Source organism: Ambystoma mexicanum, chromosome 6p, assembly GCF_040938575.1.
Source record: "Ambystoma mexicanum isolate Mex_15411 chromosome 6p, UKY_AmexF1_1, whole genome shotgun sequence".
Lineage (NCBI taxonomy): Eukaryota > Metazoa > Chordata > Amphibia > Caudata > Ambystomatidae > Ambystoma > Ambystoma mexicanum.
Window position 1 is genome coordinate 556,464,448 of NC_090935.1, and position 12,430 is coordinate 556,476,877.

The following is a 12,430-nucleotide window of genomic DNA, read 5'->3' on the forward strand; positions in this document are numbered from 1 at the left end:
TCACCACCAACCCACTTTGATCCGTGAATGTCCCACAGTAGGTCGACGGAACTGGGAAGTGTGAAAGCACAGCGTTGCATTGTATGGCATTTGTAAAAATTGAACTTGTTCAAAAAAAATTGACAGAGGATAGATTTCAAAAGACAAATTGGATGCTTTATTAGGACACTTCATGAAAACCTTGTTCATCAAAAAAAGAGATGATAATCATTTGAACCTGGATGTGAACTGTTCCACAAGCTCTGCTTTAGGTGGACAGGGAACGATGGCAATGTATGTGTACTCGGAACAAAATTGCACGCAATTCCGTGAGTAGCATCTCCAAAACAGTCACAAGATCTTTCACAAAATCGAATTCCATTTCCTCATATACTGACTTGACCACCCATTTTTTGCTTCTTTTCTTAAAGGCCATTGCGTAGCGTAGCATCCCAAAGTTTCCTGCAGCCCGCGTTTGTTCACGCTTACATTCTCGTTATGCGCTAATACCGCTAGTAATGTCCTATATTTCATACCGTCTATGCCGAAATGCAATCTCTTTGGCCTGTACTTTAGGTACACATTGTGGAACACCTCCAAATCTCCCGTGTGATAGAATTCCGTGAGTCCATTCTGATCTCCTGATAGTTTTATCAAAAACAATGTTCTCAAGGGCTTTGTGTGGAGGTGAAGATGGAATCAACCACTTCTTCCGTTCCTGCTCTGGCGACAAAGGGCAATGTGCACATTGGCGGAAATGTTGGTTTTCTGTCCAAGAGTGAACGTTTGAACAGTGGTGCATTAGTGACCGCCATTTTTCTAGTAGAATTTCCACAGACTCATCACAAGTTTTGGAGCTCCACCAAAGATGGTTGCTGAAAGACTGTGACCACTGTAAAATATTTTCAGAACCTTTTTTTCCCTGCAGCTGAGATTTTTTTGATGGATTTGGCAATGTGCATGCATCAAATTGATGGCAAATAGTTGGGAACTGCTCTCGTGTTGTCTTGGCTGTTGAAATGTCTGTCCATAGCTATGAAATCGATTTGCATTCCCCTCGATTGGAGATCTTCCAGTGATTTTATGAAACCAAGTTTCTCCATGGCCACTGAGGATTTACATTCAGACACCTGCACAACCACCAAACTCACAATTATTTTACTTTCCATGTCCTGAAAGTGGTATGTGCAGTACTTTTCTGAAAATCCAGGGCTGTCACACTGTCCATCGCCAGCTAGTCTGAACTGTTTTTCGGAAAATGTACTTTGAATAGACATTTGTTTCATTTTACAAGCTTCACTAATGGCAGGGAATAGATATTGACGTTGAAATTTATAGTACTGCGTTTTAGCAATGAAATGGAGTCCCACAAATTCACAGAAACTGGACAACTTACTGAAACTAGACCCACTGAAAAGTAAAGCACCTGCACACAGTAAATTCCCAGCAGGCAGTTTCCCCAGCATTGGTTGAGCGGACCAAGAAAGTTTTTCATGGCGCATTTCACAGGTGGCGTATATTTTGAGGTTACTGCCTTGTGATACACGAGTCACAATCACAAAGGCTTCCCACATACTTTCCCTTTCAGTGAATGCACACATTTCAGCATCATTGTAATCTCCATCAAGCAGCTGTCGTATACAATGTATTTGGGCTCCTTTAGTAGACTGTCGTCCTGTTTTAATGTTTCTGACTGTACTGTGGTTGATATATCAGCCAAACTGGACATACTGTAGTCGAGATCTTGGTCTAGTTCCTCTGTCAATTGTATTGATGCTTCAGTCTGTCATTTCAGCGTCTGTTACTTGAACATGAATCGGAGAAAACATCAATGTCGATTGGATTTGGGTGGCCCTTTTTTGGCGGGTGTCGATTGTGTCAAGTGGTCTGCATCTAATTAAAAAGCATCTTCATTACATTCAGTTTCATCTTCATCTGGTGGAGCAGTCACATTTTAGCGATGGTCCAACAACACTTAGCTGGATTTGCCGGTCACATTAAATTCATTTTATGGCCATTGAGCAAAAGCATCTCATGTCTGCTTATTGATTAGAACACGCGGCGCCTCAAATAATGGTTGCTTCATGGTGAAATCCATTTGGCAAGCAGCATCTCTGATTCCTGTAGCTGTCTGTGTCTGCATAGTTCGTACACCATGAGGCAACTAGAAGACAGGTTGGAAAAAGATGTTCAATGTAAATCCAACAAACAGTATTGGACAATTTTCATTAAAAGGCATGTTATGACGGCACCAGCACAAAACAGTTTGCAAATTACCTTATTTTTCTTGTTTTTCTGTGAACCCTTCTTCTTTACTGTAACTACAGCACCAGCAAACTGGTCCACCGACTCGGATCCACGTGCCTCCTCTTCTATATCCCGATCTATTATACATCCCTAGAAAAGAATATCCATTAAAAATGTCATTCGTATTAGAAATCAAATTATTCCATCGCACACCTGGTTTACAGATACACTTGTACATTGTGTATGTCATTTAGTCAAAAGATTAATTTCGAATTTGACCTGATCGATGGCTAGTTTACTCAATCAAAGAGGACTGTGCGAAACACACTGATTGAAATGTTGCACTCAAGCAATTTGCAAAAACTGCTAGTTTATAATAATGTCACTGTCTAATAGTATCAGATCTAGGACCTACTTTCTTTCATTCGAGTAAACTGTCAGTACGTATACCTCTGGCTCTGGATCAACTACGAGGGATGATGTAATTGTAGTCCAAGCTTCAGCATCTCCCTGTGACACAGTACTTGTTTTAGTATGGATGAAAAAATTGAAATTGAACACACACAATGTGACGCAGGCAATGGTACATATCAATAAAAAACAGTGAATGAAACAATGTGTAAACCAACGACACGATACATGAATATGATCAGATTATCTCTAATTACATGCATGAAACATTTCCGGAACTGAATAGCTAAATAAGACTACCTGATATGTGCTCGAAGTTGTTGACTCCAGGCAAGGCATGGATGCAGAATCTTGCTCCTTCATATTCAGTGCATAGTCATGGAGTTGTAAAGGGAACATTTAATTTGATTTAGAAATGCTAATCTTAAAAATTGGCATGTAAAGAGACAGATTATGAAAAGATTATGCTCATTTCAAAGTGCACTATAGCATAGTTATCTGTGCCCATAAACGTTTTCTATGATGCTCCTAAAACCAAGGACAGATGTTTAGCAAAATGGGGGTTTAGTTATAAAGCAGTACAATCTTGTGAATAAGTATTATAAGGGACATTTACACCTATCCGTCCACTTAGTTACCATTTCACTACCCCGAGGGCTACAGCTATATACGGAACCGTGACTTACCTGAGGCAGCCTGTGCATGAATAGTTGGAATTGCATTTGGGAGCAATGTACGAGTCGTTCTGAGTCGATTCTTCTTTGTGTACTTGGATTGGTCGTAGATATTTGTGGCAAAGTGCAGGCTGCAGATGCGGTAGCGATCACCCCTTGTGTCCTCTAAGACTTTATGGGCTCTACTTTCAAGCTCTTCCGGCGCAAATCCGCAATATCTGACCCATTCTCTTATTCGATCTATATTCCTCAGGAATACATGCATTGTAGTGCTTTAGATTTCTTATGGGTCTTAGAAGGGCAACCGAAAACCGTACATGCAGGCATTTTTGGAAATTCTGTAAAAAAAATTAAAAAAATCAACAATGTGCAAAAATTACTTTGCATAAAAATGTGACAGACAGAATTATACCATACATTTTTTCTATGCAAACTATGTTTTGGTCACCGGCGCAAAACCAGTGTAGCGTAGCCGGCTGTATTATAGGATAACTTTCATAAACAATTCATTGATGTGATGAAAATCATAACCTGTTACTCGTCCCTTGAATGTACTATCGAGCATCAAAAGGAAACATGCTTATAGACACGGTCCGCGAAGGATGCAATTTGATCCCAATCGACACCGATGACAATTGATATATATCGATAACATAACAAATTAAAATGAAGTCAATGGCAATGAGATGAATGAACATAACACTACTGTGTACGTTCTTTCGAAATAGATGAAATTTAGAGATCTGATTAGGTGGCCTGCCCTTACCTTGACCAACAAACAGATTCAGTAAGCAGGGTACTTGGTGGCAAGAGAACAGGGAGATGTCCACAGGTAGCACGACGACAAGCTGACTCGCAGTGGTCAGAGGTTTTCAGTTGCCACGTTCAAGAGTTGACTTGGATTGCTCAAAGATGTTCTCATTTTAAATATCAAGTGGTTTATAAACAATTAGAAAGGAGGGTGTGTATGTGAATGAATGACGTGTATATGTTGTGGTTTTATGTGGATTGCAGGGACTTGGCCTCCTTCAGGGGAATCCTGCCTGGAGACATGGGGTCTGAGGGCATGTGAACATTGACCCCCGGGCATAAGATACATTTGAAGTGTACATGGTGTTTGGCACCTGGGCCGGTCCCACCCCTGCCAGCCCCCTTTGGCAGTGCACATCCACTGGTGTGAACTTCCTTTGATAATGGAGGGGGGATGGATGGGCATGAGGCGTGCAGACAAGGCCCGGAACACTGCTTGAGACACACTTGATTCACTGAAAAACTGAAACAACCATTGATAAATTCAGTTGCGTTTTATTTTGTTGCTCATTTTGATGGCACAAATGTACTACACATTAAAAACTTCTGGTTGCAGCACAGTGTGGGAAAATCCCCTCTACTGACCGCACCAACGACACAGGCGGGTATTACTCGTCTAACTTGGTGTCCAAGCCTCGCATGAAGCCACCATGTAAACAAACGGTAGGCCACCAGCCTGTACCACCTGTGAAAGACACAAACTGTTTTTAAATGAACAAGATAAGTGTATTAAACCTTAGTTGCCAATGACAAATCTTGTATCCAATGGCATTGTTGCCATTAAAAATGTTACCTCTCACCTTCCGATATGTAGGCTAAGCATCCAGAGTTTTCTCGGCGGCAGCAGTTCTCCTCCTCGGTTGGCATTGGTGTGCACCGATTGCCGGTACACTAGATGGAAACGCTGTCCATGCGACTAGGCTCAGGCTCTTGATCTGTTGAATTGTCCTCCCAACTGTCGTCCAAAGCCCCATTGTTTGCGCATCTTTCTCTTTCGAGTAATTCCTCCTCTGAATATTCCGGCTCATACTGGTAGGGCTGTATTGTTGCTATTATTATTATTGTGCCAAATTTTTTTATAGTAATGGTACTGGTATCTGTTTGCACGGGCTACAAGCAACGAAGGTAGCTGACCAGAGCACAGAAACAAGTCACAGAATGCTCAAAAAAGACAGTGAAAGGAAACGGAAAAGCAAATCTGATGTCTGTTGAGAAGCGGCCTGTTTATACTTATTTGGGAAAGAGGCGTCCCGCCATTTCCATGGAGACACGTCATTAGCTGAAGCGCAGAGAACGTTGACATGAGATGTGCATTGGTGTTGTGAAATGAGCGGTACGCATCTAGTGATATCAGCCTGAGGGGCGGGGGGGGGCATGATTTAGTGCCGCCAGGGCAGTACTGCTTGGGCGATGCGGCAACTGATTAGATTATCACTAGATGGCCACGCCCTGCTGCCTGATTTAGCATGTGTACCAAAGAGGAAAACTACAGTAAGGTGTGCATTGGAAATGTTTGTGCGATCGATCAACGTATACTTAAAAACACATGCCTGAACCCTCGATTTAATATATATTTTTTTCATAACGTTTTCTTGGTTTTTTCAAAGCAATATAACAATTACAACAATGCAATAATTATAAATTATTTCACAGTGGAGTGTCTCTCGAAATGTTTGTGGGTTGATGGGACTATTGCTGGCCTTATTGCCATTATAGATGGTCCATATTGTTCATAAACGGGTGTGAACCTTGTCTTTGACGTGTTTTGAGTGAGATCCAGCGTTCAATAAAGTGGGCTACATTGGAGCCATCTGTTGAGTGGGGGCCTCTTTGTGAGGGCTGGGAATTTAGCCGCGTAGTCCATAAATGGGTTCCATATGTTCAGGGAACCTGCTCGTATTGCCGTGATTTTCTCGGCTACTGCTATGTCCCAACAGTTGGACCACCATAAAGCTATCGAAGGGCCGCCTTCGTCTTTCCACAATCGGGCCATTGCGATTTTTGCCGCTAGCAGTAGGTGCGTGCATAGGTAGGGTATTTGCCCTGAGATCGGAAATGCCCCGTTTCCAGTTTCACCCAACAGGACAATTCCTTGGTCCCAGGGTGTGGAGAGACCGGAGATTACTTTAATATGTTTTAAGATTTCTTTCCAGTATTCCTCTGCCTTTAGGCAGGACTAAAGCAAGTGAAGTAATAATCCGGGGACTGGGCAACCACACCAGCAGGTTCCAGGGATATATGGGTTGGCCTTGTGAATTTGGGTTGGGGTGATATAGTATCTATAGCAAAGTTTATAACCCCCTTCCCTGTTCTTTATGCATTGCAAGCTTTTGTGCAATCTGGCCCATATTTTCCCCCATTCTTCCCCCGCTATTTCTCGCCCAAGGCCCTTTTCCCACTCTAGCATATATCTTTCTTTTTTTGCGGGGTCTGACCTGTCTAGGAGGCGGTAGATGATCGAGGTCCTACCCCTACTGGTTGGTGGTGTTAAAGAGAGCTCCAGCTCAGTTCTCTAGAGCATATTTCTCGGGTTATCCTGTGGGACATCCAGTGCCTGATTTGGGTATAGCAGAATCTTTCCCGCTCCCCCACTCCAAATTTTATTTTGCACCTCTCGAACGTGATGGGTGACCCCTCTTCTAAAAAGTCGCTAGTTTTACCCAGCCCACTCTCTATCCAGGCTTGAAAATCCAGCGGGGGCCTTCCTGGTGAGAAGTCAGGGTTATTCCAGACGGGGGTCAGGGGTTCCAAGGCGTTCCGTATGCCCCATTTCCGAGCTGCATTTTTCCAGCAATGGACCGTTACAGTCGTGGCTGATAGGGGACCGCTATTTGCCTGTGGCTTTATGTTTGGTAGGTGTGGGAGATCAGGTAATGGGACCGGACACCAGAATTCTTCGATTTGCTTCCATTTCGGGGGGTCTGTTTCTTGCACCCAGGAGAATGCGTGTGATTGAGCGGCTAGGGTGTATCTAGCCATGTCCGGCACTCCCAGACCCCCTGTGCTTTCCCTCTCAGCATAATTCGTTTGTTAATTCAGGGTTTTTTCCCCTCCCCATACAAATTCTAGTATTTTCTTTTTTAGAGCTTTTAGGGCCGGGCCCGGGACATGTATTGGTAGTGCTGCGCAGTGGTACAGCCATCTGGGAATCAGGTTCATTTTGACGGCTGTTATTCGCCCGAACCAAGAGATTTCATGCTGTTTCCACCTTTTAAGGTCGTTTTACAGGTCACAGATTAATTGCGGGATGTTGCTTGAGTACAACCGTGTTGGGCCTTTTGTAATTTGGACCCGAGATATTCGATTGCACCCTTAGCCCATGGGATTGGTGACATGGGGTTAGGGAATCTTTCTTGTGTGGAGAGATTGACGGCTAAGGCTGAGTACTTGGATAGGTTCACCCTGAATCCGATAGGCCCCAAATTCCCTAATTTCCTTCCATAGTGCTCCCAGGGATGTTGCTAAATTTGATGCTGTGATTAATACATCATCTGTTTATAACACGATTTTGTATTCTTGGTCTCCCACTGTTATCCCCTTTATACTCCCATTCTGTATAATTCTAGCAGCAAAGGGCTCCATAGACAAGGCGAAAACCAGGGGTCAGAGTGGGCAACCCTGTCTGGTGCCCCTACATATGTGTTACGATAATGTTTTTGAGCACACTATTCCTTTAAATATTTAGGTATCTTTCTTACTCGCGCTCCAGGTACTCTATCGAGACTTCCCTGACCTGTTACATAAGATGTTCCAAGAAATCGATTGTTTACATTGAGATTCTTGGTTTGGCCGATGATTTACCACTGCTAATTCACTGCAGGCATTTTCTAGCAAATGTATCCAGAATACATGAATACATGATTCTCTTGGGTGATTAAGATGACCAAATAATCTCCACTCTGGGAGCCAAACATTCGAAATTAGCTTATCGTACGCTTTCGGCAAAGCTCATGATTGGAAATCGAAAAAAGCTCCCTTGACGCAAATGTAGTGGGCCAAACTTTGTGATGTGTGCACCATAGAAAAGATTACTGCTTCACTTAAGTCATACTAAACAAAGCCAACAGATTAATGGATATGGACTATTTACTTAATGCTGGACTCTATTGAAATATTCAAATTCTACTTCTGCTTTGTGATTACCAACTGTTTTCCAATTTTTCCCACTGTTTTCTGTTTTTGTTGCACTATATACATGTTCATGTGTTTTATGTTAAATGTATTTGTAAAGTATAAAGGTTCACCCAGCAAGGTGACCATTTCCCTGAGATTTCTAGTACATCATCAATCAATATGGCAGACAGTGTAGGTTATTTCGGGTGGCGGTAGGTTTTAATTTTGCTTCTAAAAAACAATGGTCCACAGTGTTATAAAGGTTTCTAGGGATGTTGTTCTATAATTTATTTGTGTAAACTGTAAATTCACTACTTCGATGTTTGCATGGATGTCTGAGAACATGAAACAAGTGCTTGTAGCTGGATCTCAGAGTGTGTCCATGCAGGTATTTGCAGAATCTTTCTTATATGAAAGATTGGCCAGTGTTATGAAAACCTCAGTGCACAATGCACGACTTCTTGATCTCAATCCTAGGTGCCACTGTATAGAACCTTTTCATAATGTGGCAATAAGACCCGAGGCGGCGAGCCAATACCGCCCCGGGTAATGCCCCCGGGGTCCCTAGTTACAGGTCAAGTCTGAGTGTAGCGAGGGCCTTAACTAGGCCCTGGCGGCATTACTGTGGGTGGTATTGGCCCACTGCTGAGGGTCTTATAGCCATTAGTATCCCGGCCCGTTAGACCGGGGTACTAATGGAATTTTTCTGTTCCGAAACACTGCTGCGTTTCGTAACAGAAGAAAAAAGTGAAAAAATGGCCGCTGGGAAAGGGAAAACGTAGTCAGTTTTCCCTTTTCATGGCGGCCTTACGGGAGCGGAAGTGTTCCCAGCACGTTTGCTCCTGAGAAAAAGAAAAAAGAAGGTAAGTGGGGTGGGAGGGCAGTAGAGGGGATGGTTTGCAGGGGTGGAGAAAAAAACTTACCTGAGGCACGGCAGGGGACGAAGGCAGCCTCCAGCCTTGGGGAGGCTTGGAGCAGGAATTGCCCCATTTCGAGCCTCCTCATTGGCTAAGGGGCTGCCACGCCCCCCCGTCGGAAACAAACGCAGGCACGTATGTGTCCACGGGATTGTTACGTGGTATGGCTCGGAAACGAGCCAATCACTTAGTGCATCAGTCACGTTTGTGTATCCCGTGGACGCACGGACCTCCGGTTACTAATGACAGTTAATAACCTCCACTTTTCTTCCTATTTCGTCCTTTAAACCATCTTGCTTTCTCACCATCCGAAGATAAAAAGGCCCATGTTCATGTTTTATTAGACAACAGAAAAAAATCAGTATGATTTGTGGAGTGTAATCTGGATATCACATCTCCATGTACACCCTAAATCGTTCCTTTGTAAGATGGCGAATTACACATGTTTTTGATTTAGCACCAATTGTTGATTTCTGATGTAAGCTTTTACCAATGACATATCGTTTACATGCAATGCAATTATTTAATGCAAATTAAGATGATTCAACACTTTGTATACTCTGAACCCTGAAGTTTTCATATTATTTAACCTAATTCTCTAACCTTCTCTTTGCAGAACCATGAACAGACTTACTCAGCTGGAGAGGCTGGACTTGGGAAGTAATGAGTTCACAGAAGTGGTGAGTTTTGCTATGTGGTGCAGCTTTGCATATTACACCTCCTTGATCCTTAAATCTTTTTCTGATCCACAGAGTATCAAATGCAGCTCTGCAGCTGAATAAGATCTGTCTTTTGAATTTGAAAGGAAGCAATAGACTGCTAAGAGTTGAAGTCTGAGAGGGATCGGCCACTCTTTTGCCTAAAGAATTGTTGGCAAATTTTTCTCAGAACCTGGGGCTAGGGTTTGTTTAGTTGTGCTAGCCTTCACATTAAAGACTACTAAGTAAATATCACAGTAGCAATTTTGCTGACTACTCAGCAAACCCATTGTCATTCTGCGGTTGTTGGCACCCAAATGCTACTCCATATGTCTGGCAATAGTTTATTTGCCTCTAGCTTTAATTTGCATGGTGGCAGTAAGTGAATGCATGGTTCGACATTATCGAAGGCTACCATGGTGAAGGAGGCCCCAACTTGTGGGTAGCCACGTTCCAGCTTTCTTTTATGGGAGCTCTCTCCTCCTCTGCCCATTGAGGGTGGGGGGAACCTATGGGCTAAAATCGACCAGGCTTTATCATCTTAAAGGCCAATGCAGTTGACAAAAGATGCTACTTTCACCTAAAAATCCTTTGAAGGATTCTCCCCTTTTTCCATCGATAGTACCATCTACAGAGAACAGAGACTACATTTAAAATATGTATTTAGTAAAGAAGTAATGGGGACTGACGAGCTCTGCCATCTTCCAGTAACGTCTCTCTGCGCTCTTGACTTGATCCCCCTTCATTCTACATAACATCACTACACATCTCCTTTCCTTCTGCGAAAACTCATCACCAACCCTATACTTGTAGGTGTTTCGGCCTCTTTTATTTTCTACCAAATATTGACATAATATGTTCAATATTTGTTCTGTAAAACAAGGAAGCTCTCACTCTCTGATCACTCCTTCCCCTTTCCTGTTTGTGGTCTTGAAAAACACTTCTCATGACCATTACACATTACTCTTTCCATGTTCCACACCCTCTTGCCTGTAGTTTTTACTGCCCTTCTATACCTGTACCCACTCCAGTACTTGGGGACAGTCACTATTATTTACTCTGGATCTGTCATGTCACTTTATTCTGTTTTTCTCTGATTCTACCTTGTACAATGTCTTCATCTCCATCCTGCTCCCTCTTTTGACCCATGCTGGGACCAATATGTTTGGTTTCCTGTCTCTACTAAATTTAAATGGAGATATTCCTGTGGTTGAATGTGTGTGAACCTATGTTTCACTATCATTTATTTGACTGCATCCTTCCCATCTCTGTTTGCCCATCTTATTATTTCTTTGGTAACCCTGTTCTAACTTTATACAATTGCATTAGACTGAGGGCGATCTATCACACTGGTGCAGTGTTCTACGGCATGATCACACAATAATTTTTCATCTCTGCCTATTTGTACTGCATATTTCTTTTAGAAACTCAATTGCCTTCCTAGTGGTGACATACAGTGCCATAAGTACTTCTGTCCACCTTGTTAACAAATCATTTAACACCAAGCAGTATGTGAGTGGCACCACTCATATTGGACCACCTACAAGTGCTCCAGATAAGATTGAGGTGGGAGTATTGTATTCCCTATTTTTATAATTGAAGAGTGAATGCAATTTCAAGAGTAGTTTGATTTCTCAGCAGTCCAAAACAGCAATCGTGCATAGCCCACCTCCGCAGCACCTCAAGAATGACATGTCACACGAAGCTCCCAGATATAGATGGTACCAAGATGCTCAACAGCCTTAAACCTTTAATACCCCAAATAAACCTTTAGTTTACAGATGCTGTCGCTTTCCCTATGCACATATTTCCTAATATCTGCAGAATGGCACAGACCATGCAGGGTCTTTGTGCCACTGTGTGCACATTAGATGGGGACTGGCACGGGCTAGGGAATTCCTGAGTTAAGCTGAGCAAGAGCTGGCTTAGTGGGTCTGGCTCTGCTTTAAGCACCAAACATGAGCTGAGTGTGTAAGACTCCCATGTTGTGTTGTACCCACTTGTTCCCCACAACATAAAGCCCACACTTGGTGTTCCAACCTTAACAGATATGATATGGCACAGTGAGATAAAAAGATCTAATCAGACAGAAAACAATTTAGTTAAGAGGTGAAGCTGTGATTAGAGCCTTATTGGTACTTTTTAGACTCATCTTGGCTTTAATTCGTAAACCTGTGTTATTGTTTGGCTTCCCCATGTTGTATCTTTAGCCCAATTAGTGCATTAAGAGAAAAAGCATTTTTCAGTGGCCGGATCCCGTGTAAACCGCTTTGTGGATCAGGCACAAAAACTCAGTGGCCTGTGATATTTCCATTGTATTTTGATGAGTGTGACTGGCCTTCATTGCAGTGTTTTAAAACATGATTTAACCTCTGACAAACATTCACCAAAGAGGAAGCAGGCAAAGTAAAGTAAGAAACACCTCCCATGCCGACTACAAGATAAAGCAGCCCACGTAATTCAGATGTATTTTCTGGGTGTGTGACAATGCTAAATAAAATGGACCATGAGATTAGTCATGGATTTAAGACCCTCAGGCATTGGGTGAGAATCGTGCTATCGGTCCAATTGAAGAAAGCTG

General features: G+C 42.7%; 1 protein-coding gene across 5 annotated transcripts in view; it reads left to right on the forward strand.

The window, feature by feature from the left end:
* The window catches only part of ERBIN (erbb2 interacting protein), a 2,559,118-nt gene that overhangs the window by 1,023,365 nt on the left and 1,523,323 nt on the right, over nucleotides 1–12,430 (forward strand). For all 5 annotated transcript variants that reach the window (XM_069627374.1, XM_069627371.1, XM_069627370.1 and 2 more), the window contains one exon: nucleotides 9,768–9,831. In XM_069627374.1, the coding sequence (XP_069483475.1) occupies nucleotides 9,768–9,831 (64 nt within the window). The remainder of the gene's footprint in view (nucleotides 1–9,767; nucleotides 9,832–12,430) is intronic.